Source organism: Falco punctatus (assembly GCF_963210335.1).
Source record: "Falco punctatus genome assembly, chromosome: 6".
NCBI classification, from domain to species: domain Eukaryota; kingdom Metazoa; phylum Chordata; class Aves; order Falconiformes; family Falconidae; genus Falco; species Falco punctatus.
The window spans coordinates 72,271,410-72,299,177 of record NC_137585.1 but is presented as its reverse complement, the minus strand read 5'-3'; the positions used below and the strand labels follow the sequence as shown (position 1 = coordinate 72,299,177).

General features: G+C 51.0%; 1 protein-coding gene across 3 annotated transcripts in view; it reads left to right on the top strand.

Annotated features, from left to right (window-relative positions):
• Positions 1–27,768, top strand: part of SHANK3 (SH3 and multiple ankyrin repeat domains 3) — a 369,137-nt gene that overhangs the window by 151,939 nt on the left and 189,430 nt on the right. For all 3 annotated transcript variants that reach the window (XM_080390963.1, XM_080390961.1, XM_080390962.1), the window contains one exon: positions 23,142–23,329. In XM_080390963.1, coding sequence (XP_080247089.1) covers positions 23,142–23,329 — 188 coding nt within the window. The remainder of the gene's footprint in view (positions 1–23,141; positions 23,330–27,768) is intronic.

The following is a 27,768-nucleotide window of genomic DNA, read 5'->3' as shown; positions in this document are numbered from 1 at the left end:
CCCACCCTGGATGCTAAAACTGTGATGGAAAGCTTTTGGCTTTTAATGTCTGCTGGAAGTTGCAAGCAGCACACATGTCTGATTGCATTAGATGTGTCAGTTGGAAGGTCTCTTTAGGTTAGGTATGATTTCCATCCTCAGGCCTTATGTCCCTTGATGTTGGAGCTGACATAACTTCGCTCCAGTGTTGCTGTGAGTTTCTGCATGTGGGAACCCTGCCTGGGGCACTGCAGCTGGCAGAGCTGCTGCTTGCTTTGTTGGGGCTAAGTCTGCAACTTTGGTCCAGTGGAACTTCTCAAACCACATCCCTGAAGTTTCTCCACCCCACCCCACCCCCCACTCCCTCTTGTCTCAGTTGTGACAGTTTGGAGGATGCCTTAAAGAGGAAGAAGAACAAGAACTCTGAACAGGCTGTCCAGGTCCTGGGGCGTGGGGCCACTTCTGTCACGCTGGCTGTGATTGAGGTGTTTCAGTGGGGGGTGGAAATAAATAGCCTGAGGCTGGCAGAGATCTGGGCCTTGAGAAGCTGCTGGTCTCAGGGATCTTTGGACAAGCTGGAAATCAAAGCTGGCCTTTGTGAGTGTCAGTACAGTGCCATGCCACCCAGCCTGCCCATTCTCCTGGCTCCCACCAGGTCCTGTTCTCCAGCAGCTTAAGCCTGCCAGGGGTAGATGTTGGATCGGTGTCAGACAGCCCTTTCCTAACTCATCTCTAACAGGCTGGAGGTCTCCTGAAGGTCAAGAGCACTGAGGGCACATCCCTCCATGCAAGCTTGGAAACTCACAGAGAAGGGAAGTTACCTTTCCTGGTCAGGCCCTGCGTGTCTGTCAGCTTGCAGCTTGTGGTAGTAGTGGCAATTTAGAAGTTACTATGTCCTGCAGAGTTCTTGCACAAAGTTGCTCAGGTTGTATCGAGGATCTGAGAATTGTACATTCAATGGATGGGCTGAAGACCACCTCTAAATGCTGCTGAAACTTTTTATGAGGGCCTGTACTGATAGGACAAGGGGGAATGGCTTTAAGCTGAAAGAGGGCAGGTTTAGATTAGATGTAAGGAAGAAATTCTTTACTGTGAGGGTGGTGAGGCGCTGGCACAGGCTGCCCAGAGAAGCTGTGGCTGCTCCATCCCTGGAAGCATTCAAGGCCAGGCTGGACAGGGCTTGGAGCAACCTGGTCTAGTGGAAGGTGTCCCTGTCCCTGGCAGGGGGAGTGGAACTAGATGGTCCCTTCCAACCCAAACCATCCTGTGATTCTGTGCTGGTCCTTGCCCTCAGCCCCTGCCCTAGCTCTGTCCCCAGACTGACTCCAGGTCAGTGCAGTGGACTGCTGGAGCTCTGTGGAAACGGCTCCTTGTGTGCTGTGGTTTCTTCCATCCCTGTGAGCAGAGTCTGCTCTCTTGCTGCTCCAGCATTTCGCCAGATGTGGCTTTTTTTCTAGGTGAAACATACCTTCAGCAGCTTATGGTCATCTGGGGGGTTGGTTTGGACAGCTTCACAAGGAGGAGAATGAAATGGAAGCTCCACAAATCCCCTTTGTCTCCTCCTAGAGTTTCATGTAAGGTATTTACATGCTTTAGAGATCCTCTTGCACACTGACTGCCAGGCACATCCCACTCTTTCCATCAGCTCTTCAGCCTAATCTGATTCACATATTCAGGAACCGGTTCTAAAATTCAATCAGGTCCCCTTTCCAGTTGCCTGATATACTCCAGCAGAGTTTTTATTACTGGAATATATTAAATTATGTTGTTCCTTTCATATTTCTTAAAGATGCAGTTCTAGTTTCCCCTTATTTCCCCTCAAATTAATAACTGTATATCCTGTAAAACTGTGTGCACAGGACTGCAGCAAACAGCTGTGCGTTTGCTTATTCACCATCCCCATACAGAGTAAGGTCTGACGTGCTTTTTGGCTAAGGCAGTTTAGTGCAGTAATGTTTTGTGACATCCTTAAATCCAATTATTTTGTTGCTGGCTAATTTATTTGCTAGTGTACAGGCATAATTCAGATGATATCAGTTGCACTGGTAGATAACTTGCTGGTACCTGTGGTGATTCCAGCTGTGCTATTAAGATGCAGGCCTGGTCTATACACCAGCTTCTCCAGTTTGGGGGGTGGTGGTGGTGGGGTGTTGTCTTGTGAAGGGGAGAGGCCCGGAGGATGGCTGGGGCTGAAGTTGTTTGTATACTTGTAGTCCACAGTGTTTGGGAGAAGAAACAGCCTTGGCAGTCACTGCTGCAGGAAGGTTTTATCAGTGTCAAAATCTGAAGGCTTAGTCAAAGACAAAAAATAGATACTATGGTGACAATCTACTTGAAGAATTACCGCTACTGATAAGCAATGTCTTCCCCTCAGTTAAATTCCAGTTTGTATATTTATAATCTGCTTATCTAAATTCCCTGTGTACTTTCAATTGAATATGGCATTCTGCCTCACTTCCTATATTAAACTGATTTGTAGCATTGCTGCACACAGCAAACCAGCTCTCGTAGCTCACTCCAGACATGGTGAATTTTCCTTGATCAGTGAAATTACTGTTCCTCAGCTTTTCCCTGAGAGGGAGTGTGAGCCCCAGGACCTGAAAGCTCTGACTGAAGCAGTCAGTGCAAGTGCAGGTTGCTGTCAGGTGTTGGATGGCATCGATTGCCAACCCAGGAGGGCTCACCAGGGTGGCGGGGGCTGGCTGCAAGTTGCATGTGGGCTCCCCAGAATCGTGCTGGTAACGTCAGGATGGGGATTATCACACTGTGTCAGGGTACTGGTAAGGACTGTGTTGCTGTGGGAGCTGTGGCTTCCCGTTTTTTGACTGCTTGCCTGATGTCTTCTTGGGGTGTCATGTCAGTGTTACTGCAGCTGAGAGTTCTGCCGTGGCTGGGGGACACCAGCAACCAGATGGGGTGCTGGCAGTGGGGACACATTGTTGAGCACTGGGGTCTGGCCAAACTGGCCCATGGTACCATCCCAAAACCCTTGGTTAGCCAGGTGGGTAGCAGGGAGGGGGTCCCAGGTGCCTTCTGCTACCCAGGGATCTCAAGTGTGGCAAGCCGGCTTGAATTTTCTGTGTTGCTTTTTGTCTCTTTGTGATTTGCAGTCAGTGGGAGAGACTGGCTGGTGTGGAGCCTCAGCAGAGACCCAGAGTAGGGGAGGTGTGTGTTGAGCGGTGGTAGAGATCACCCTTTCATGGGACCTGCTGTAAATACAATGTCATACATCCTCATTTTGTAGAGAAATTAGCATACCCCGCCTTTGCCTTGAGTGCATTGCAGAACCTGTGGCTGAGGACAGCGCAGGAGATGTTCAGCAGTGTTTGTGAGGGCAACTACGACAGGTGTGAAAGGCAGCAGCAAGACAATGGTTTGAGAGAAGGTGTGAAAGCAGGTGAGGACCTCCCGAGGTGTGAAGGCTCCTCCAGTGAGACAGCCTGTTGTGTACAGGGACAGGGCTGGGCTGTGGACACCCATCAGGGTGTCCCTCTCCCACAGCTCTCTGAGGGCTGGGGTGCCTGGGGGTACCAGATGTGTGTTTGTCTTTGAGAAAGGAAGGTAAAAATAATTCGTGAAACCTAAGTTTACTGTCCAAACAGGTAAGCCAAAGGAGGCAGCTCTCCTGTCTGTGCTCCAAGGGGGGGGGCAGCTGGCAGGTTAGTGGCAGCAGGGGCATTGCCTGGGTCCAGACCACGGGGATCGGGGCTATGCCAGCACGCAGCATATCTCTGCTGCTCCCACAGCATTGCAAGAGCATCATCAGGGTAGGAGGACCCCTCAAGTGTTTTGGTTCAGGGCTAGAGGATGTTGAACCCCAAGCATCCAGGCTGGCAATGGACAAGGAGGGTATGCATGGGTGTAAAAATTCCCAATCTGGAAAATGTGTTGTAGGAAAGCTGGGGCAGTGACATTGGGTGTTGGAGAAGGGAGGTGGAAGAGCAAGGCAGCAGGGTGGGGAGGGGATTATCCCCTGCCTGACAGCAGAAGAAAACACACCATGGGAGAGCTGGACCTTTGGGAAGTGGCTCCACAAAGGTTGAGGCAGCGAGGGGAATTGCGGCACCCCATGGAGAAGTGTTTCTGGGACATACGTCCACAGGGGATGATGTTAATTTGGGGAACCTTCCCCTGGGCTGTGATGGCTGTGTCACCACCCCACTGATGCCAGCCCTGACCCACAGCCAAGCCTCACTCGCCCCCTCTGCAGAGCACAGTTGTGCAAAATGCGGGCAGGAACTGGCCCACAGTCACACAGGGATCAGGGACAGACAGAGTCTCCTCCTACCTGGCCAGAGTACATGGAAGCTCAATTCATGTTTTACAGCGCTGTGAAGATGCACACACTTTTATATATGCATATTTTATATATATATATATATGTATATGTATAAATGATTTATTGTGGTTTGCCCTTTATTGCTATAATCCATGATTCAGGTTTTAGGGAGCATGTGTATCTTTTTATCTTCACTAAATCGAGCCCTCTTAAGATTTATATTTGCCACATGTGCAGTTCCCCAGCAAAGGTGAATACAGTAGATCTAATCTGTCTGGGCGACGGTGGACATTTGGTGTAATGCCCTGTGTTAAATGGTTTGTTCTCATGGAGAACATAGCATAGTGCAGAGGTGTAATATAAATAATCCGTGATCTAAACATGGAAGAGCAGTGAGCTGCTGAAAGGGGAAGCGCTGGGGTGGAAGGAGATTAGTAGGAAAAAATCAAGTGTTAGTCTTGTGAAAGGTCTTTAGCATTTTTTCTAGTGGTCCTTAGCATGAGAAGCACACTTTTGAACTTTACTGATGCTATGAAGTCGGTGCTTCAGAGGATGGGAATATTAGGAATCATTTGAAGGATGGGAAAATTAGAAATAAGATAAACCAGTAAGCAACCTGTATTTAAAAGTTAACAACAAAAATTTCTGCTATGAGTTCATAGTTGCCTTATCTCTTAGAAACAATAGAGGAAAATGTTTGGGAATATTAATCAGAATATAGCGGCCACTGTCAGTTGTGACATGAAAGCAAGTGCTAACATATTTGTACAACATCCCATAAAACTTTATTTGAAATGCTATGCGCTGTTCATCATTACAAATACTCAGAAAAAGATGAACAGAAGCTAGAGTGGAGGAGGGCTACTGGTAGGGCCACGAGGCACAGAGGTGACCATCCTGGGACCAGGCATCCTTGTGCCCCGGACCCTGACCCCAGTGACAGGGCGCAGCGCCTACACAGGGAAAAGACAACACAGAGCAAATGCTCAGGAGCGTCTCCCATGATATATTTGCCCGTAACTGGTGAGCAGCAGTTGGCAGGCTCCCTGAGACAGAGGCTGCCTATGGATTACTGCTTTCATTAACCAGCAGTGGATTGTCCTTCATGAACTTGTCTAATCCCTTTTTGAAGTCGTCTCTGCTATTGGCATTCATAACATCCTGCAACACTTCGTCTCTTAGCTGAGCCAAACAGCATTTCCTTCTTGTGTTAAACCCCGTGTCCCTGCCACAAGGTTAACTAATGCAAAAGTGGTGGAAAACAGGCTTGTTTGTCCTAAAGAACTGGAGAGAGATGGGATTAAGCATCAAGAAAGGCCAAAATGAACGGAAGTGAGAGACAGAGTTGGCACAGGTCCAAGTTGGTATAATTTGTCCATGCATTGATGTGGATCTGAAACATAAAATGTGACCCTTGGAGTTGCAAGGGGTGTCCTTCTAGTAGGAGCACCTTGAGCCAGATGTCATCTTTTGAGCCTTCCTTGAGTCAGACTTGGCATCTTTTGTACTTCACAGCATGGAGGGTTCTGCCTTGAGTTTGTTCTGTTGGTTTTTAAGCCTGTGTAAACTTTCCTTTCCACAACATCAGACAGGGAGAATTTTGAAGCTTCCTTAACTGTCTGTGGGTAAGTACCTCCATATCTCTCTTGAGGACTGACCCTCTGCCCACTTTGTTTTACACCGCACAGTTCCTGCAGTGGGAGGGCCTGTGAACAGCAGATCCCTATTGATCTTCTCAGTCTCACCCCTGGTTTCACAGATCTCTGCTGTGTCCCTCCAGGTTTCTCCTCTCAGGCTAAGGATATTTTGGTTATGAATCACAGAATGGTTTGTGCTGGAAGAGACCTTTAAAAGCCATCTAGTCCAACCCCCTTGCAATAAGCAGGGACATCTTCAACTGGATCAGGTTGCTCCTTGTGCAGAAGCCATTGCAGATGTTTCCTCATCCTGGTCACAGTTCCTTGCCGTCTTCCAGATCTGCAACAGCCTTTTGGAGGCAATAGACCAGAACTGCACATAGATTCACAAAGATGGGTTGACTCTTCCCAGTAATTCCTGTTTGTCCATCTGTATGGGAGTCTTCATCTTTAAATAGCATCTCCGTTTGGCTGATAGAGACAGCAGGTTTAATGGTGTGCCATTTCTCCCTTGGAAACTTTAAAAAAAGAATTGCTGGCCCGTCTGCCACATTCTGGCACCAAAAGCAGGTGGTGGAGTGAACAAAAGTGAGGAGCAGGTTATGCACCACCATTAGCAGTTCAGCTGTTTCAAACTTGAGATCCTGCTGATTTCTTACTGCCCCTTTGCTGATTTGCGTTTTCTGTTGGCTCCTATCAGGGCCAAGGCAGAGTCTCTGATATGTCCTCAGTCAGGAGGAGATACAGCATGGGGTCATTGCCAGTCTTTGTCCAATCTCCTGATGGCCATTTTCATTTTGGTTTCCTACTATGGCTTTATTCTCTCTGAGCACTTCTTTTATACCTTGGTTATCTGTTGGTCTCTTAAGTCCCTGACAGGTTTTCTGTTCTGGATGTTTCTGTAAGATGACTTGGTAGTTTTTAGGCTTTCTGGACACTGTTTTTCCAACTCAGTTTTCATCTTCTTCGCCCTAACCAACCCCAATTTAACAAAAAAATGCATGATCAGTTCTGGGTTTTCTCATTTAAATACAGCTGTGTCTTTTTGACTGGCATTCGTTGCTTCTTACAACCTTACATACCCTGCTATTCTTTAGGTCTAAGTCGTTCTTGACAAGGTACTGTGTGTCTAACCATCCAATAAGATGTCTTGAAGTAGTCTCCAGGACACCAGCAAAGGCTTTACTTTTAACTTTTGATTTCTTATTACCAAAATTAATTTTTGTGAATTTTGAATTTCCTGTGCTTTAAACTGAGCACAATGGCAGTTGATTTATTGGCTTCCATTGCTTTGGCAAGGTTATGAACCTAGCTATATTGGGGTCACTGTTAAATAATGACTCTTAATTAATAAGATTATGAGCTGCAGCGTGCTCACTGGTCAGTGTGAAGTCAGGAGTGCATTTTCCTGCAGTCGATTCCCTGCCTGGCTGCTCCACTGGCCATGCCTAAAAATTTAATCTTGCCATCGTGCCCTGACACGGTGTTTGCTGACTTTGTGCAGAATTAGCTGGCCTGTCTCCTTTGCCTGGTGTCCACTGATCTCCCCGGTCTCTCGCAGATCACGCTCGGCATCACCTTCTGCCTGGGTGGCTGGCAGTGTAGTCCTAACACATAACATCTCCTGCTGGAACATCAACCCATGGCAAGTCGTATGTTCCTTGTTGGCACGGTTAACTTGTTAATCTGATTTATCTCTAAGTCGTCTTTGCAGTGCTGCACCTCCTCCCCTGCTGGTGCCGGCTCTGCCTTTCCTGAATGCTTTGTGTTATGCTTTCCTACTGTGTTTTTCTTCCACTGAGTTTGTAGTGCATCCATTGTGTCAGTATTTTTATTAAAACTAGACATTCTAGTTCTCCTGTCTTGTTTCTTAGACTTCCAGCTCTTGTATGGAGGAACATATGCATTAGTCTGGGGTTTCTATTTTTTTCATTCTGTTTGTGCAACTGCTCTTCAAGGTTTTATATCTGACTTTTGCCAGCTTCTGTCCTATCTGTTTATGGTTTCACCCCTACATCATGAGTCATCCCAAAGCAGGTGCTTTTCTGAATATGCCAGCTTTCCTATCCCTTTAGCTAAAAGCTCTCCTATAACCTTGTTAATGTTAAAACCCAGCAGCTTGCTTTCACCATGGTTTAGAAGTAGTATGCCTCTCCTGCATGGGAGCATGGGAGTCCTGTTTTCAGAGTTTTCTGCAGTTTCTAGTCAGTACATAGCCTTTTTTTTTTTTGTTTTAATACCATTTTCTCAGTCATGCAGTGGGATTTTACCTCCCTACTCCTCTATCTGGCCTCTGCATGGCACTGAGGGTGTTTCAGAAAACATGTAGGTCTTGTTTTTCAGCTCCCTAAAAGTTCCCTCCAGCTGCTTTCTCCCACTCCTCCCCTTTTGACAGACCCAGGGACCACAAACACGGGGTCCTCTCCAGTGTCTCCAGACATCCCATGAGGTCTGCAATCTGACCAGGTGGGACCTTAGTCACCATGAAGTCGACTTGTGTTTCACAAACCTGGTCATCTCTGTGCTTGATAACCAGATCGACGGCTCTGTAATTTGCCTTGTCCAGCAGTATTTTCTCCTCCTCGAGCTTTGTTCTTTTCTACCATGAGGCTTGCCCCCCTCTTCAGCAGCACCAAGACTGAAGTCAGAGGGGAGATGGCTCCACACAGTGGGACTTACGCTCATCTTTCCTACCTCTGTAGCCATGGCTGGACATCCACCTTAGCCAGATCTCCCTACCAACTCAGTGATTTGCCTTAACTCATTACTTGGCATCATAAATCTTTGCAAGGGTTCCCTTTTCTCAGCTGTCACGTTGTCTTTGCTTTTACAAACTTGCAGGCTCATATCCTGTGCCTTTCACACCTCCATGTGAAGCTACAAATCATGTGTGCAGCTTGTCAGTCATCCCTATGGCATGAGCTTTAGGGTTAGACTTTCCAGACTCAGAGATATTAAGAGCAGTTGTACAGCGCTCTGTAATAAACTCACCCAGCATGACTCCAGCAGCTCTAATCAAGAGGCTCGTCTGCAAGACGAAGTCAGTGCTATACAAGCTGAGGGGTGACTTTGCAGCACAGAAGCTGGTTTGCACCCAGTGCAGATGCTCCTCCCTGGGAACTGCGCAGGGCTCCTGGACCCTGTCTGCATGGGGAGCAAGTGCTCATGGCCCGGTGCACCTCAGTTTGTATTTACACTTACTGTAATTCTACGCAGATAAAACGCTTGGAGTGCTCTTTGGCTGTTGCTGAGTTGGAAACAGCTACAGTTATTTTAGTAAAAAAAGCAAGGTCAGCACAGCAGTCTGACCGGTGTGGTTGTGGTTGTATTCCCAGGCAGAGCCAGTGTCGGATGGGGTGGTGGGGCTGGGGACTGGCTGCATCTGGTCACTCTGCAGTGAGAGGAGACATGGGTGTGAGCCAGCATCTGCTGCTTGGCTTCATGGCCAGGGCTCTTGCCTCTTTTATTAGGGCTGTGGGTCCAGCCAGTGGTGGCTGTGCTCATGGAGTTGTTCTGCACCACCATCTCTCCTCCCTCAAATGTGAAACTTCAAGATGCAATCATTTTTATTTTGAAAAGGCAGTGTCTCTATCTGAAGCTACAGATCCTGTAAGATCCCCTTGGCTGTGGGATTCCCTGTCCTTGCTATGCTTTGCCCTGCCATGGAGACATTTGCCACCCACTGCTTATGGGGTGACTCCTGAAGGTGAGGTGGTGTTAGGACTCTGTATAAGAGACACAGTAGAATGACTCGCTCTGTTGTTCACACATAATATTTCCCATGGTTACTTTGAGAGACATATTTGCCTTCCATTTGTGCACCATACCTGGCTCCTAACGGTGCCGACCCCTGACTGGGGAGCTGACACCAAAACGAGTTACAGAGAGCAACTTGGGAGACAGTGTGGTGGCAGGTGCCTGGGAGCTCCGTGGGTCCCTCACAGGAGCCATGCAGCCACTGGAGTGTCCGTCAGTTTGGCCAGGGCAGGTAGATGGAGTCTGTGACACCCTCTGTGCTCTCATCTGGACCTCCCCAGCTGTCCGGGTGCAGGAGGGTCTGGGTATGCCCGCAGAGAGCACCTCCTCTCGCTGCTCTGAAAGCAGAGGAAAACAGCACAAGGCATTCACAGAAATCACATCAGTGTCTGGGAAGTGGATTAACACATTATCTCAAACATGTTTTCTGAAAGTTGTGTCTAACCCCTGTCCGAAGGTACATGGCTCACTGTAGGTACAGGACTGCTCAAGCGGAGCTGTAGCAACAGCCTGGCTCCTCTTTGGCTGCCTTCATCTCCATAGGCATCAGCTAAGCACCTTGCACATCTCCCAGGAGAGGGGACATATACCTGCAATGAGGCACTTGCTCCCAGTTACAGATGGAGCAAGGCAGGAGAAGGTCATGGAGATGAAGGAAAGGAAAGGATCATACATCCACCAAGGGCTGTCGTGGATGCAGTTTTCTGAAGTGTATCATCAGTTTTGTGAATCCTCACATGCTGAAGTGGTGGCTGTTAGACCTTTTGATACCTTGGGGTATCAAAAACCCATTTAAAATTTAGCTTCAATCTTCCCTGCATGTGTTCTTTCATTTTCTCTTGATTTGTGCCCTCAAGTTGTCCTCTGACAAACTGACCTGAGTCTCTCTGGTCCGTGACATCTGCCTCATAGGAAAGAACTTGGTCTGGCACCTTGGTGCTCTGTGCCACTTCTCAAGCTGCAAGCCCAGAGTCCTCCAACGGGAGAAATGTGTGAGATGGTCTTTATTCTGCCATTTAACACTCAGCCTGTCTCTCATGTTCCAGCACCTTCTCCAAGCGGGACCTTGTGCCTTGGCTTCTTAAAACATCCCGTCTTTCTCTCCTGAGCTCTCTTGTGAGTCATCTCAAGTGTGCTAACAGCTGTCCCATGGAGCTTCAGGCCGTTGACAAAATGTAGTAACTGCAGTGCTGAAGGCTTAATTGTAGCTTGCAGGAACTATTTTCACTGTTGTTTGAACAAGTGTACAATTTGTAAGTCATATATTTCCTGGGCAGTCAGTTGGGCTCTGCCAGAAGGACTGTGAGATGTGATCTCAGCCTTGGGGCACTCAGCCAGCCCGGGGGTCCCAAATGGTCCTGCTGGTGCCGGCACTGCCTGGCACAGCCCTGAGCAATGTGGCAGTGCTGGTGGTGGTGGCTCCTACCACCCCTACCCCATCCTTGGAATCGTACTTCACGGGCACAGCTTCAGCATCCCCCTACCACTGTTTGGGGATACCTGGCTTAGTTCATCTGCCAGGACTTAGTGGCATGTTTTAAAGTTCTGGGACAAACCTGCCGGCCTGCTCAAAGAGTAGTTTCTGTTCAAAGGAGCAGCCTCTGGAAGGACGGTGAAATACTTTGGTAAGAGTCAGGCTTAAGTAAATACTTTGAATGTGCCATACCTGCTCTTTGCTGTGCAAGAGCTGAAGAGTCACATGCATGGCATGTTCTGGCATGTTCTATGCAAAGCTGGTCTAACTTTGAGTAGAATTAAAGCATTGATAACATAAAACAAAGCAGATCTGGCTTTATTATTTCCCCAAACAGATGTATAAAAAGATTAAATATCAAGGGAAAAATTTTCTACAAGAATGACAAGTTACTAGCAAAAGGATCACAATTTTTGTAGACAGAAGGACTATTGCAGAGTTAAAAACTACCCTTCGGGACTCTGTCGTATAGTTTATCCTGCAGGTTTGTTGTCCTAGATCCAAACTGTGTAATTTTCAACAAAAGGGGTTGTTGCTGTGTTTGCTTCATATTCCCAAGCAGTCATTCTCCTGTTTCTTCTCGTGTGACACTTGCAAACTTGCAGTCCGGTCCTGAGCCATGATGCTGCATTATCATGGGATTGAAATGCCTTGTACAGTCCGCACTGACACCCCAAGTACTTCTGCTGTTCAGCCCTGTGTTTGCTGAGTAGGGGCAGTAAGAAATGGGTGACACCACCCCTGTCCTACGGAGGACCTGTTCACAGTGATCGCTCTCAAATGCTGCTTGTCGGTACCTTTGGTAAGTTTCAGCTGATCAGGGGTAGTGGTGGACACCTCAGTGTTGTTATTTTCTGCACAGTCATTGCCACTCTGAGCACCGAGAGATGAGGGTTGATCCAGCGGGTCTGTTTCCAGTGCCACTGGGTCCTATTTCCACCTGCTGCAGCCGTCATTGTTGGCAAACCTTGTCTTTGCATCATTTTGCCAGAAGCTGAAGCTTCTGATCCTGAAATACATTTGGAGCACTGGGCAAACGCCATGCCTGGGGCTGAAGTTAGGTCCCATGTGAAGGTTACCCCGCTGCCACGGTAAGCTCTGGATGCCTCCTGCCTGATGCCGCCACCTCTGAAGAACTGTGTCACTGCTTGGATCCTGAATCAGACTTGGCGGTGCAAAATATTTCTGGCGGCAGGGTAGACAGCGTGCCCCTTCCCAGGTGCCTGTCTGCTAGAGGCGTCACAACAAGCTGCTCTGCCCAGGCGTATGACTCACCCGTGCTCCCTTTTTTAAGAAATACAGATGCGGAGTAAATGGGAATCAATTACACTTCCTACACAAAGAATCCCCTTGATTTGGCATCTGGGACAGACACATCCTTCCTTCCAAGGGAACAAAACTGAAAATTAATTTGAGTTCCAGGGAAATTTCAGTTTCAAATGCTCTTCCTCAGCAGTGACTCTCCTTGGCCATGTCACACGTGAGAGTCCCTGCAGCACCGGCTACCAAGCATCTGTGGGTGCCAGGGGGCCCCTTCCCGAGCAGACTCCCCCAGGGCAGCACCAATGCAGCTGGGCTGTGCTCGGGGGCCGGTGTCCACGGATGGAGCTGCTGCTGCCATTTCCCCTTTCTACCATGGGGGAGGACCAGCTTCCCCACAGCACCTTGCAGTAACCTGTGATGAAATAAGCTGCTGACCTGAGCAGCATCCCCAAGAATGTGGCTTTCCTTGGCTAGTGCTTTGACACGCCAGTCCCCAATGTTATGTACAGGAAGACATCTGTGTTTGCACATCTGGGAACGAAGAAGAAGGGCCAACTGAACTGCTGAGTAGCAAGGAGCTGTGAGTCGAGGGGCTGGGATATTCCTTGTGACCTTCAACCTGTTGCTCTGCCCCTCAGGCAGAGGCAGTGACTGGGGATGGGGTGAGGTGCAGGAGTGGTCCTCAGGGCATCAGTGGCAGACGAGCTCCCTGCGGTCTGGGGGTGTCTGAAAACAGATGTTCGCAGCACGGCATGAGGCAAAATGCCTGAACTCCTGCTTTGTGGATCAAGCAGATAGAAAGTTGTGTTTGTGTCCAGCTGAGGAATACACCTCCCTGTGTTCATCCTTATTTTGCTTTATCCAAACGATAATATGGAAAATAGAACAAGGAAAAGGAAAAAAAAAATTCTCTATAACAAGCAGGGCTACAGTTGTTCCCAGATCTCTCTTAACTTTCTGGAGATGCATACTGGCTGCTCCCAGCAGCTGCAGATGCGGTCTCAGTGGGCCTGGCATGATCACAGTGCCTCCTCATCACTTCTGCTGGCTTGGGCTCCTTCTCCAGCAGATATAGCCCTTGTTGCTGGAGGTGAAGCATGTCATGGAGAAACATCCATAGCACCATAAATTCAGGTAAAAAAACCTTCAGAACTGAGCATCTGGCAATGTTAGGGATGAGAAAACACCGGTATTCCCAAACTGCCATCCTTTGAGAAATCTCTCCCTTTGTGACTCACCCTTTGATCAGTCTTTGGGCAATAACAGTTTTAGCGAAAGAGCAGTTCCTAACAGAATATCTGGATCAGTGACATGCAAACCACAAGGAGATGGCTGCAGCCAGCCTGGAGGTCCTTTGGAGGCCATGGCCCAGGCTGGAGCTGGTCTTCACATCCCAAAACCAGGACGGTTTGGCCTCAGCTTTCTTGATTAAGTACTTTATAGTCCAAGTTTTGAAGCAGCTCTTTTCTAAACAGAGCCAGTACCTGAGCAGGGACTTTGCTGTCAGGAGCTGTGACATTTCTGGACATGCTCAGCCAGGCACTGCTCAGCTTGGTACATCTGCTGTCTCCCCTGGTGCCACAGCCCCACTCGCTGCCACAGATGCTCCCTCCAGCACCTCTGCCCTGCCGGTCTCGCCGTGCTGGCAGTGGCTCCTCTCTCACTGTACGAGGAGAGGGAAATGAGTGCTGTGAACCAGCCAAGGGACAATACCCTGCTCACTCTGCCAATGCAGTGGGGATTTCATGCAAAGTTGTTGTCTTCTCTGGATCTGAGGTGTGTCCTGTGCCCTCTCACACCAAGGGCTTCTTCTGGGTCAGAAGATGGGGCAGCTGGGGTGTTCCTGACCTTGCACGCTGCCTTTCCTCCTTCCGGGGATATTTTGAACTGTGTTTTGGCAGTGTGGGATGTGCTTCTGTGCAAGTCTCTGTTCTTTGGACTTGTTTTAATCCGTTAACAGTTCCAAGCAGTTCCAGTAACTTCTGGACTCAACCATGGCTGTCTCCCAGCCACTGTTCCTGTGATTAAGGAACTATGTGGGCAGAATGAATGAATATAATTTGGCCAAATTATTTAAATTCACTGTTGAGAGAGAGTTGGAAAGTAACTTACACCTACTGTTACAAAGACAGAAAATGACTGCTAGAGTCCATGGGATCTGTGAGGGAGGGATCCATTAGGAAACTCTGGATTTCCAACAGCAAGGACAAAGAGGGTAATGACCTATGGGCATTAGTCCAGGCAAGCCTACCAGAGCTCAGAGTAACAATGGTCATGTCTGGAATAGAAATACTGGTATCTTTGTGCAGCTGACTCCTGAAACAAACCCACAAGAGTCGGGATATTTAGCTTGACAAAGGCAGTTTCAGGATCATCTTTGCTGGTTTGTCAGAGGTGTAGTTGAGCTGTACATCTCTGGCTGAAGAGTGTGCCAAAAGGGTGCCTTAGGCTGAAGGATCTGGTAAATGCACAAAGCAGAACTTAAAAGTGGGCCAAGGCAGCTGTTCTTGGGTGAGTTTGCATCTAGCAAATGCTGCAGCTGTCAGTCTCTGAAGATGCAGCAGTAGCTGAATGCTTTTGAGGACCAATGTTTCAGACTGGTGTCAAAGTCTCGACTTGTTCTCCTTATGGTTCTTGCTCCAAATGCCTGTAGATCTAAATGGTTTTTCCAACGTAATTTTAGTGAAGGCAGAAGGTGTCAAGCTGTGGGCTGCAGCGTCAGAAGTTGTTAACCAGTTGTGCTGGAGTAGCTGGAGTGATCTCAGTTTTTGTCTTGGTGCTCTGTGAAGCTACCTGAGCACCTGGGGAGGACCTTCCAGAAAAGGTTCTTCTAGACCTCTAGATCTCCTCAGTGTCTGGCCATGTACGGGGAGGTGGTGATGTGAACATTTGTTTATGAGGAATGGAATGTGTGCCCCCAAACTCAGTTGCATGCAGCAGATGCTGAATGCCATTTGTAGTACCCCAGGTTTTGACTGAGACACACATAAGGGCTTGGCAACCAAAACGTTAAAGATTTCATAGTCATAGGCTTTGTGAATTATTTCCTTCTTTGCAAAGTAGCTCCTGCCTTCTGCATGGCATGGGTTCCTCCACCTCTGGGAGCTGCAAAGCCACAGATCTTCTGGGATTGGAAGGTTCATTGTGCCACAAGTAGGGAGGGGACTGAAAATCATCTCATCACTCTTGGGTAACGCTGACCGGGAGATACTGTTGAAATTATTCTTCTTTTTCTTTTTTTTTATCATAGAGCCAAATTTGTGAAATAACTTGTCTTGACTGCAGCAGCTTGCAAGGAACCACCCAGACGTTTGCCTCCATCCTCCAGTGAGGTGTGGGATTTTGGTAATCCTCTTGCAGCTCCCTCAGTTACTATCTACCGTAAACTCGGCATGCGCCTTTAGCAGAACTAGGCTTTCTCTCACCTTTGTGAAGAGCATCTGCCAGAGCGTGAGGTGCATGTTAATTTACAGCAGTTGCCTGTTCCTGCATTTGCTAGGCTTATCAGACAGGTTGTCCAAATTCCTAAGGACTGTGATCTTGCAGAATAGGCAGGATTAGAGGCATAATTTTCAGAAATCCCGTTATCCTCTTTGTCAACTGATAAAACTATATTTTGTCTTTTCAGTAGGACTCTTTAAGATCTGATGGAGCTACCCAGTGATATAAACCACTTTCAGCTGTCAGGGTGGAGAGGCAAAAATCCAGCTACCACTGGGGATGTTTCACTGGCTGAGATGCACACAGAGTGCTTTAAAGAGTGAATCAATATCTGTGATTATATAAAGGGAGACAAAACCTTTTAATTAATTGTCTCTCTCGGGTTTCCAGTTCCGCTCCATCTTCTCCAGATGCATTTGTAAAGGCTGTAGCCACAGCCAGGAGGAGGTGTTTATACTTCAGGGGAGGTAGCTCAACATCCAGACTAATCATTGCAGTAAAGCGTAGGTCACTGCCCGGAGAGGGAGGGTGCCTGCAGGACCTCTCCCAGCTGTCACTTTGGCCAGCTCTTGCAGCCATTATCCGTGTGTCCTTGGCAGCAGACTCTCATGCCAGATTTCTGAAGCATCTTGTAGGTCACAGTTGCCAGTGGCACTTGGCCGCATGGTCCCCTTCTGAGGATTGTCACATTCGGTGGCTGGGCATGTGGCTGATGTTGTCCCACACTGCGTTCCCCTCTCATGGTGCAGCACTGTGCGCCATCCTCGCTGTGCTGCGGCCGGAGGCGCTGAGCTCCCGCTGCTTCTGCCAGATGCTGTGATCTCACTGAGGGCTCCGCGGCTCCTGCTTTACATCATTGCTCAGGCTCCCGTGCTAATTAGCTGGAGCACTGGTCTGGCGGCTGTCTGAGGAGGAGCTGGGAAGGCGAGTGACTCCCATTCTCCCGTTGCCTCCTTTTTCCTGAACAGTGTGAATCTGCCACTAATTGGCTCTCGTTAGCAGGTGACTGTGCTATTCTCATTTAGTTGTGCAGAGCTGATCTGAGACCAGAAGTTTCTCAGCAAACTGAAGAGCAAGCTCAACGAGCTGTGCTCTAGGAACAGAAAGGAATAAAATCATTTTGTGTGAGCGCACTAGCAGTTGGCCCCAGAATATCAGCCTAGGTCTGCCTTGTTACCCAGCTCGGGGGGCACGTGGGAGGAGTGAGTGGGCATCCTGCTCTACTTTTGTGGCTGGAGGGAGCTCCAGGAGTGAGGCGTAAAGCTCTTAATGTCAGAAACAGCCTCCTGAAATTTGGGCAGAACCTGTGTCTTTCAGTCGTTATACTAGGTCTGACCCAGGTGATACCCTAGGCAGAGTGCTTCTGAAGATTTCTCCCCATCTCTGAATTCAGGATCACTCCCAAAATAGCTAATTGGCAGTCAAGGGAAATTCCCATTGACCCCAGATATATGCTGGGGAGCACCCAGCTGGAAAACAGCTTTGCAGAGAAGGCGCTGGGCGTCCTGGCTGACGCCAAGTTGAACATGAGCCAGCAATGTGCCCTTGCTGCAAAGAAGGCAAACAGAACCCTGGGCTGCATTAGGCAAAGCATCTGCAGCAGGTTGAGGGGGAGCGATCTTTCTCCTCTGTCCAGCACCAATGAGGCCACAGCTGGAGTGCTGGGTCCAGTGCTGGGCTCCCCAGGACAAGAGAGAGATAGACGTACTGGATAGAGTCCAGTGAAGTGCCACAAAAATGATAAAGGGACTGGAACATCTCTCCTATGAGGAAAGGCTGAGAGAGCTGGAGAAGAGGAGACTCAGGGGGATTGAATCCATGTGTATAGATACCTGCAGGGAGAGGGCCAAGAGAGGACCGAGCCAGGCTATTCCAGTGGTGCCAGTGACAGGACTTAGAGGCAATGGGCACACACTGAGACATAGAAGGTTCCCTCTGAACATCAGGAAACACTTTCTCACTGTGAGATTGACTGAGCACAGGCACAGGCTGTCCAAAACTCTGGAGTTTCCACCCATGGAGATGTTCAAAAGTCATATGGACACGGTCCTGGGCAACCGGCTGTCAGTGTCCCTGGTCCCTGCTTGAGCAGGGGGTTGGGTGGGATGAGCTCCGGAGGTCCCTGCCAGTCTCAGCCATTCTGTTTGATTCTGTGAATCTGGGAAAGTTTTAGAAGTGATGAAGCTGCTATTTTCTTGCTGGAGCTGAAATCATTTCCATCAAACCCAGTCTATTTCTGTATCTGTCAGCCACGCTTGTAGTAACAATTTGAAACTCCAGAACAGCAAAAGCGTTTCTTCCAAAGGACACATAGTAAGTGCCATAATTGAGAAGCAGTGTTTGGTTGTCGGTCAAATTCTGTCTAACAGTACCGGGTTATAAGTACCTGGTGGACTTTATAATACCGCTTATGTGATGGCAAAATCTCTTAGCTAGACCCTGAAGGGTGCAACTCACAAAGGGGATCACTACAGCTCTCACTACTGGACAAAGCTGAAAGCCCCATGGCAGGGTGTGCGTTGTGTCCTTCTTCCCACCAGGTTTTGGGTACAGATGTCTCCAGAAAGGTTGCTACAGAGAAATCATCCCCAGGTACTTGGGGGGTGCGGAGATATATGTGTGAGAGCACATAAATGTTCTCTGAGCAAAACGAGTAGTTTGCAAATCCTCCCTTCCATAGCCAATGGAAAAGGCAACTCCAGCACCAGAGATGACCCACTGAGGAAAAAAAAAAAAAAAAAAGAAAGAAAGAAAAAAACAAACAAACAAACCATGCTTTGGGGATTGGTGCCTTGTGGACAAGAACAATTTAACAGTCATACTGTAACTAGGAAAGGCCAACAGGTTAACTGCAAAGCTGCCAAATACACTAAATTCCTGAAGGGTTCAGTTTACAGCACATTTTGAAACAGTAGGAAGTTCCCCCATGCAAAAACCTTTCTGTATTCTACTGTATTCTAAAGCAACAAAAAATCTGATATTCAGCTCTCAAGGGGGAAAAAAAATCAGGATCTCTAGTAGATACTTTCACAATAATGTGCAAGACACCTTAGTATGTTCACTGCCCCCCAGACATACGCAAAAATGCAAAAATAAGACAAAACTTCAGTTATTCACGCAGCTCTGGCACAGCCTTGTTGGCTTGGATCTACCACATCCCCTGGTCCTACCTTCGTGGCTGGTGCTGTGGCACCCGTAGGTCACGGGCTGTGCTCTTCAAAAACCGGCATGCCTTCACCTCGCCCGTGGGTGCTCCACTGAGGGGCTGGTGGGCAGGAGTTCACCAGAGAAGAAAGAGGAGGGTTGTTGAGACCTAAAACAAGAATCCTTCAGCCAGAACTCACCTGGCAAAAAGCAATTCTCTTCTGATCAGCCCCTTGAGAGCACGTAAAAATAAAAGCAACAGGTATTTAGGTATTTAGGACTGCTTGATGTGCCTGAAGCAATTGTGGGGACTATTATGGTCTGTTAATTCACAGGTGGTGATTTGAACCACCAGCCTGTGGAAGGGAAGTCTGTCCTCCCTCAGAAATGACTGTGGCTTGTTGAGGGGACTGTTGTAAGCATCCACCCTCGTGAGGAAGCTCTTCCATACTGGGACCCAGCACTGTTTCTGATGGAGGCACCCTGTCAGATGGTCAGGTGTCCATCACCATCTTAAAGCACTATTGAGTCTGGATGCTTCTGGGGGCTAAAATATCTGTAAGAAGGATGGGACATGGAGTCACACATCAAGTCCATCTCAAATAGTTATTTGCAAGAGGCAGAGCAAGTGTGAAACCTCAGAAATTTTATACAGAGGTGTGCCATCAGGTTTTCATACTGATGCATAGGCTTATAACAGTGTTTCTTGAGCACCCGTTTATCTGCAGGAGAACTAAATGCGAGTGCCTGGACTGCGAGCAGCCCCTCTGGGCCTGAGCAGGAGGAGCACTGCATGCGGACTGCTCAGGCGCCTCCTGGCTCCCGGCAAAACATCCAAGGGAATCTGATTTCAGCTCCAGCTTCCAGGGCAGGCTGCTGGTTGCAGAGAGCATGGGGAGGACAGCTCCTCCATCTGCTATTGAGGCTCACTCGAACCAGACATGTCCTTCTTGCTGGTGTGCTTTAGTTGAACAATACCTGCTGCTGGGCTGATTTACCCAGCGTCGTTCTCTGGTTGCTGCAGTGAGATCTGATGTGCAGTTTGGGCAGACGAGTTTCAGGTTAACGGCTGCCATAAAGAGAAGAGCCCCGTGATCATCAAGGGCAGGATCTCTATGCAGAAAAAGAAAGGCTGCTGCTCTTTCGCAGTGACTGTTTTATTTCAGCTGCCCCCACTTCATACCCCCGTGGGGAGCGGTCTCCTCTGGCACCCAGGCATCTCAGCCGTGGTGTCTGTGTGTCTCAGAGAGGAGAAGAATGTGGGCATCTCGCGCGGCGAAATCACGATTATACACTGGGGACATCGAGAAGCTCCTTAGCTGCTTAATAAACACTGCCGCGGTAGTGTTTGTTTTATTCATAATATACAAAGCATCCTGGCTGCTGTTCAGAAATAAGTTATGGAACCAGCAGCGATTAGCTACAGCTTAACTAGGCGATACAAAGGATGAATCCCCCTCCTTCAGGCCTCAAGGTGCCTTATGGCACAGGGTGATAAAGTAGGTGAAGAAACACATTGTCAGTTCATGTGGAAACATGCCAGGAGATAACTCCGCTCTTGACTGATAGAAAACATAAAACCCATTCCAGGCAGTTTTTCTCACATTTTCCAGTTGGGAGTATAGGTAGAAATGTTCCCAGAGCAGAGCCTGAACCTGGAGCAGCTGCACGGATGACACGGGTCTCTGTCAAGCGGGCATTAACATGAAATATGATTAAACTAATCAGCACCCTTTAATTGAAATTGAGCCTGCCAAAAGAGCCCAAACAAAAATGGTGGTATTCTTTGAAATTATTACAAAACTTGTTAGAAATGTACCTCTCATATAATAGATGTAGGCTTCTGAGACGTTTTGACTTAATAACTCCTTAACGATTAAAAAATGAGTGTGCTACAAAATCAATATGGCAGATGCAAACTGGATTGCAAGGCACATGATTAATGCTTCCCCAGCACGACCGCTGAAGAGGAAGCCGTGGAGCCTTTGGGCTGTTGGTTTGTTCTTCGTGTCACTTGCACGAGGACTGGCTCTTGGTCCTGCGGCAGTATTTTCAAAAATGGCGTGAAAGACAATGCAAGGTTGTTGCTAAGAAAATACACGGGCGATGGTGTGTGAAACTGCCGCAATCCTGCCGGAGGGTGCCAAGGTGTGGGATCCGCGGTGGAGCTGTGGTTCCTCGGTAGCTGGGGTAGCTGCACGTCGGCAGCACAGTCTGGGACCGGTGTTGGTGCCACAGCAAGAGGAGGGCAGAGCGGTAGTCAGTAGTTTGGAGAAGCAAAATGGCCGGAGCGGGATCCTGCTGGCCGACACGAAGGTCTGGGCGGGCACCCGTTGCAGTTGGTGGAGCTGGAGGGGGCTTACGGCCCTGGCGCTGGAGCAGTCCCAGGCGTGCAGCGGCTGCCTGGCTGCCCCGCTTGCGTACCCACAGCCGAGTGTCCGGCGCCGTGGGCTGAGCATCCCCCGGGCAGGCAGCGGGAGCATGAAGCAAGGTGCAGAGCTGCAGTGTCGGCGAGGCGCGCTGCACTGAACAGCTCTTTCTGTGAGCAGTCTGCAATACCTACGTTTCCCGCATGCTTCTCGTGACTGTTTCTAAAAACATGAAGGGGCCTTTTAGAGATCTGAGCTGGTCTTTAATATCTCTGCATCGACTAAAAATGATACTGGAGTGACATTTAGAAGTATTATAAGAAAAGGGTAGCTATTTATTTCTTATTAAGTGTTTTTTCCCTTGTGGGACTGGAACTTAGCATGGTACGGAAGCAGTAGGCTGCTTGGGCTGAGGCTGGCAGGTTACGTGGCGCACATCCCCGGTGTGACAGTGCCTTCTGCTGAAGCTTTGTGCCTGCGGATGGCAAGTTTGACGAGAGGCTTTGGGCCGCCTGCTGATGCCAAGAGCGGGAAGCCCGTGCCCCTGGCACCGCGGCGCTGGGTCGCCATTCCCGGCTCTCTGCTGGTCGGCGTGACGGTGCTCCTGCGGGAAGCTCAGGCTGTCCCTGGCTGAGGGACCCAGTCCCCTCCCGTGGCTGCACCCCGGTCCCTGAGGAGCCGTGCACCACTTTGGGTGACAGCCATTGCTGGGGGTGTGCCTAGCGGGCAGCTCTTCCCGCCACCGCATCCGTCCCCCTCTACCCGCACCGTCACCCGCAACAGGAGGGTCTGCGGGAGGAGCCCCCGCGAGCCCCTGCCCCTGCCGACGGCCGGGGGGCAGCAAGGGGGGGCGTCGGGGGCAGCCCCGTGAGGGCTGTGGAAGCGCGGCCCGGGGAGCGGGGGCGCGGGGTGAGGCTGCAGGTGCGCATCGGGGCGGGGGGGCTGCACGTGCGGAGCCGCAAACCGGGCGCTGCGGGGGCGGCGGGAGGGACCGGCCAGCGGGAGCCGGGGCGCTGCCCGGCGGCTGCGCCAGCCCCAGCCCCCACCGTGGGCGGGGGGCTGCGGGCGGGGCGACTGCGGCGCTGGCAGGGCGGGGGGCAGAGGGGAGCACCCCCCGCCCCCGGCATCGCCCTGGGCAAGGGGCGCTGCTGCCCCACCGCCGCCCGGGCACTGCCCCCCCGCAGCGCCCCCCGCCCCTCCCGCCACCGTGCCCCAAGACTGTCCCCCCCACACCCCCCCACCTGCCCCGTACGCGGCTCCCGGGACCCCCCCCAGCCGCCCGCCCCCCGGCACTGCCCCAGCCTGCCCCCGGAGCCGCCCCGCCCGCTCCCCCGGCCCGGGGCAGCGCGGCGGCCGTGGCCGCCAGGGGGCGGCTCGTTGCGCGGCCCCGGTCCCGCGGCGGCGGCGGCGGCGGGCCGGGCGGCGGCGGCGGCGGCGGCGGCGTTGGCGGGGGCGGCGGCCGGGGGCGGGAGGCGGCTGGACCGGCGCCGTCCCCGCCCGCAGGGGGAGGAGCCGCCGGCGGCGGCACCTGCCCCGGGCCATGGTGCGCGCGGCGGCGGCGCGGCGCCGGAGGGAGCGGAGCGCCGCGCGGGGCGGGCGGCGCCGCGCCATGGAGCCGGCGGCGGGCGGCGGCCCCCCAGCCGCAGCCGGTGCCCGCGCCCGGGCGGCGCCGCGGCGGCCGGGGCTGCGCTGAGCCCCGCGCGCCCCGCCGGCCCCGCCATGGCGCAGCCCGCGGGCCGCGGCGGGCCGAGCCGCGAGCTGCCGGGCATCAGCACCGTAACCTACGTCTTCGTTTACAGCCCCGGCGGCCCGGCGGGGCCCCCCGGCCCCGGCGCCGAGCCCGCGCCGCACGCCGCGCCCGCCCCGCTGCGCGGGCCCAAGCGGAAGCTGTACAGCGCCGTGCCCGGCCGCAAGTTCATCGTGGTGAAGAGCTACGCGCCGCAGGGCGAGGGCGAGATCCAGCTCAACCGGGGCGAAGCCGTCAAGGGTGAGTGCGGGCGGGCGGCGGCGGGCGGGTGGGGGCGCGGCGGCGGGCGGGTGGGAGGCGCGGGCATGGCGACCACCGGCCCGGGGGTCCCGCGCCGGCCGCGGGCCGGCAGCGCTGACAGCCCCGTCCGTGGCTGGGGGGTCCGGTCAGCTCCGGTCCCGGGTCCCGCGGGCAGCCCCCGGGGGCGCGGGGCCGCCGGCCTCGGGCCAGCCCTGGTGCGGGTCACCCCGTCGGGCCCGGGGGGTGCAGGCCAGACGCCGGTGCTGCCCGATCGGCCCCGGGTGTGGGGCCCCGTCTCCTCAGCGTGGCCCTGGGGCTCTGGTCCTGCAGTCAGGCCCTGGGTCCTCGGTCCCACCCTGTGACACGGGGCTGTGGGCGCCATGCTCTGCTGGGACCCCCAGGAGAAGTGGGTACTTCTCTGAACCCCCTTTTCCCCGGGCCGGGGTGGACTCGGTGCTCTGTGAGCACCTCCCGCCTCACACCGTGCCACGGGCCACCTGCGTGGCTCTCGCTTGCCAGCCCACCTCTTGTGGAGGGGAGGTGGGCATGGAAGCGCTTCCCGAACAAAACTCCCAACCACACACGCTGAGGAGCCACGGTGATGCAGAGCTCGTAGGGAGACGATGGGCTTGGAGGGATAATGGCATTGCCCGTTATGTTGGGCAGCCTTCCTGAAAGATGTGTAAACCATGCGGTAGGTCCTAAGTCAGCATCCAGCAGACAGGGATAAGAAAAGGCTTCCTCTGCAAGCAGGCTGATTCTGTAGTTTTTCACAGAAAGTTTAAGGATCTTCTTTTCATCTTCCTGCCTCCGCTTTTTGCTGACGCCTCTTACAATGCGGGCTGGAGCAGTCGCTAATCTGACTAGTTGCGTTAGCTGTAATGTGGGTCCGAGCTTGGCAGTGGGAGACGGCACTTGCTGCTCCGTGCTCTGAATTGCTGCTTCACAAGCACGTCGGACCTCAGAGTCCTGTGCTGCGGTTGCCAGAAAACCGGCCCTTGGAGGTGGCAGCCCTAGCAGACCTGCTGTTGCCCCCACCAATGCGTTTTTGTCCCCTGAGTGGAGGAGGAGGTAGACACGAGGTGCCTGTGACTTGGCTGCCGTGCCAGGTGGTGAGGCTTTCTGCAGCTGGGTGCTGGCACTAATGGGTGTTTGACGCCTGGAGCTATGCGTTGTGTGGTCGTGGGGTAGAGGTGTCGGTGCCCAGGAAGCTGGAAGACATCAACAGATGGACAGGGCTTCTGGGTCAGAGGTGCTTTTCCCATCTTGTGTCTTCAGCCACTTTACCCAGTGTTTTCTATCACACCCTCCTATATCTCCTCATGCATTTGCATTAAGTAGGTAGCCTTGATGCCGTTCCTTAGTAATTGCAACAGTCCTGAATTCATATTCACCTGTAGCTGCGTATCTTCTTCATGTGATCTCCAGAGAGAAAGCAAGTTGTGGGAAGTACCGTGGGGAGGAAGAGCAGACTAGGATAGGCAATGGCTCCTCAGAGCTGGAGGCTTTCTTAACATGTGGCTGAGAAGGCTTAATAAGAGTTAAAAGAGAATCACTTCAGTGACTCGCTTATGAAAGATCTCCAGGCAGTGTGGATGGGCACCGCACAGTTATTTACTGCTTTTGAGATGCTGATTAATTTTGGCAGGGATAGGAGTAGTGACAGTTATTGGATAGGGTGCCCTGGCATTGCAGACAGGTAGAGTGATGGGGATAAATGGAAACCAGCAGTCTGAGCGGAACTGCTGCAGCAGGTGCTTTGTCATGTTTGGTGGACTCGTGACTCCTTTGGAAATGGGGTGTCTTCATTTGGTGGGAAGAATTCTCTTGCACCCAGCTTGTGGAAAATAGAAAGTGGTATAAGTGAAAGTCCCTGACCGAGCTGGTGTGCTGGCCTTGTGCTTTGAGCAAACAGGGGTGCTGGGGTGTCCGCAGCTGGGCAGCAGCAGGGAGAGTCATTGGGAGAGTGTGGTTTGAGAGGGTGCCTGGCCATGGGCAGCTGTTTTGTCAGCCTGGGGGACTTGAGTTCAAGGTCCTGAGAAGGGTGTACCAGTTGGGTGGGGACTCGCTGTGCTGCCCAGGAATCGAAGTGTTGGGGTGCTGGGGGTGGAGAGCCCTGGAGGGAGAAGGTGGCACTTGGAGGAAGTGTTGAAGTATGGTGGGTATGAGCAGAAGAGCTGTTTGGGGAAGGGTGGGAGCCAGTTTAGGGAGTGTTGTCAAAGAATTGCTGGAGGCAATTGCTTAATGAGACGAGCTGTGTTTGGGGAGATGTGCAAGGGCGAGAGCCCTGCATGGAGGGAGCTCTCTGAGGGCATGATGCTTAGAGAGAAAACTTTCTGAAGATGCCAGTCTGAGTGAAGAGCTGTCTGCAGGCAGGAGTGTGTTGTGGGAAAGGAGCTCCATGGGGAGAGCAGCACCGAGCAGGTGGAGGCTGGGGACAGGAGATTGCTGGCGTGGAAGCTGTGATAAGGGCCGGTGTCTCATCTTGAGATGTGTTGGTGAGAGGGGTTGACAGCCATCCCTTCAATGCAGTGAAACTCAGCGACTTCAGGTGGCTGGGGCTGCCAGCAGTTCCTGTCAGAGAATGGCAAAACATCTGGCAGTTTTTATTTTGAGATTGCGGGGAAGATGGAGAAGAGTTTGAAGTGGAGTAACAAGAGCACCTTTGTACTCACGTGTAAGCCACACAAGTGTTTGCATGTGGCTTTGTTTGAAATGTGTTACAAAGCAAATGCTACTAGTTGGTGTGCTGTCTTGTGAGAAACCTGAGGATCCTTGAACATTTGCCCAGGGTTACATTCGAAGGTGGCACTCTTTGCTGAAAGCAAATGGACTGCTGCAAAGGTTCTGCTGAGCAAGGGTCTTGCATACTAGATTTGGCAGCGTGAGAGATGCACTGAGCCTTCTGTTGTGTGATGGATTTCCTCAGGGCTTTTCCGTAGGAGTTGGTTTGGTTTCAAGAGCACAGTGAAAGTTAAGTGTGTCTGTCTTGACTGTATACTGTAACTGTCCAGGTAGGCTGTTGGATGATAAAAGACAATAATCAATACAGTTATTTTGTTTGTAAGATAGCTAAAGAATGTAAGCAGAGGAGAGTCTGTCCTTGATCTGCTTGTTACTGATAATGAGAAATGAAACGAGGTGTGAGTGCCCCAAGCAAAGGGAGAGCCAGTAGTCACCAGCACTGAAATCGCAAGGTCACAGGGAGAAATGGTTCGTAGACAAGGCACAGTGAGGACTGAATCTCCAGCCTGGAAGCTAGGGAGAAATTAATAATGCTATGAATGTGCTGGTTTTGGAGTCTCATTTCTTTGCACTTTTGTGATTAGGAGGAGTTATTCTCGAGCAACTGTTACCATGTGCATCCGACAGTAGGTTTTCCTCTCCGGTGTGGTTCCTTATTGACATTCCCTACTGCAGTATCTAAGCTAACCCTCTGTGAAATAAATGGCAAACTGAATTTCTGTTGGCCGTGGTTATGCTTCTGTTGAATTATTATTGTAGCAGTTCTCTGTTGGGCTGGAGGTTGTTTAGATAGAGGGGTTTATTTTACTTGTGAATAAAGTTGCTATTGCACAGAGAAGGTTTTGCAGTTAGTGGGAGGTTTTGCAGATTCTGTTTGATGATCAGCCAGCTAGTTTCCTCTGGACTTTCTTTATCCAGCCAGGAACATTTAAGAGAGGCTGCTCACACACAGCTCGTTCTGGGCTGTAGGATCCCCGCTGCCCTGTAGGAAGGCAGCTCTTCTGGCAGTTAGATGCAGGTGATTAGAGACAGAGCCGTTAACAACTTGGAAGGTTGAGGCAAAACTTTAAACTTCACTATCAAACGGTCTGGTTTGATAGATGGTGATCTAGAGCAAAGGGGTGGCAAACAGTTGCCTCCTCACTGGAGTGCTGCTCCTGTGTTATTCCCAGGGCTGGAAGAACAGAGATGGAAAAGGGGTGTTGTCGTCAGTGAGTTGAGTCCTTGGCCCTGTAGGCTTTACAATCACTTGTAAATTGATCATGCTCCACCTTTAAAACCTCCTGCTATTCTGGTGGGGAGGCTGCTCTAGAACTTGCAGGCTTCAAGCTTCATCTCTTGTAACTTCTAAAGTAAGTGTTCATGTCTGTTTTAATCATTTTTTGGCATGCCTTTAGACACAACAGACTGCTGCGATCTGGCTGTGAGACATCAAAGGCACCGTGACCAGGTCCTCATTTGGAAAAAAGAGACTGCTTTTTCCTTTCCTAACAAATGAAATGATTTAATCAGAAGTACTACCTGCTAGCCTTATTTTAGTGATCCACTGAGCAGGGATCCCAGGCTTCACTGGCTCTGGCGAGGGTTGGGTATGTGAGAGCAGTATCCTACTGGATGTTGCAGAGCGTCTCCTGGTGCTTGTTGTCTCCACGGTCTCTTCAGGTTGAGCCACCCTGTCCTGTGGGCACTGACTC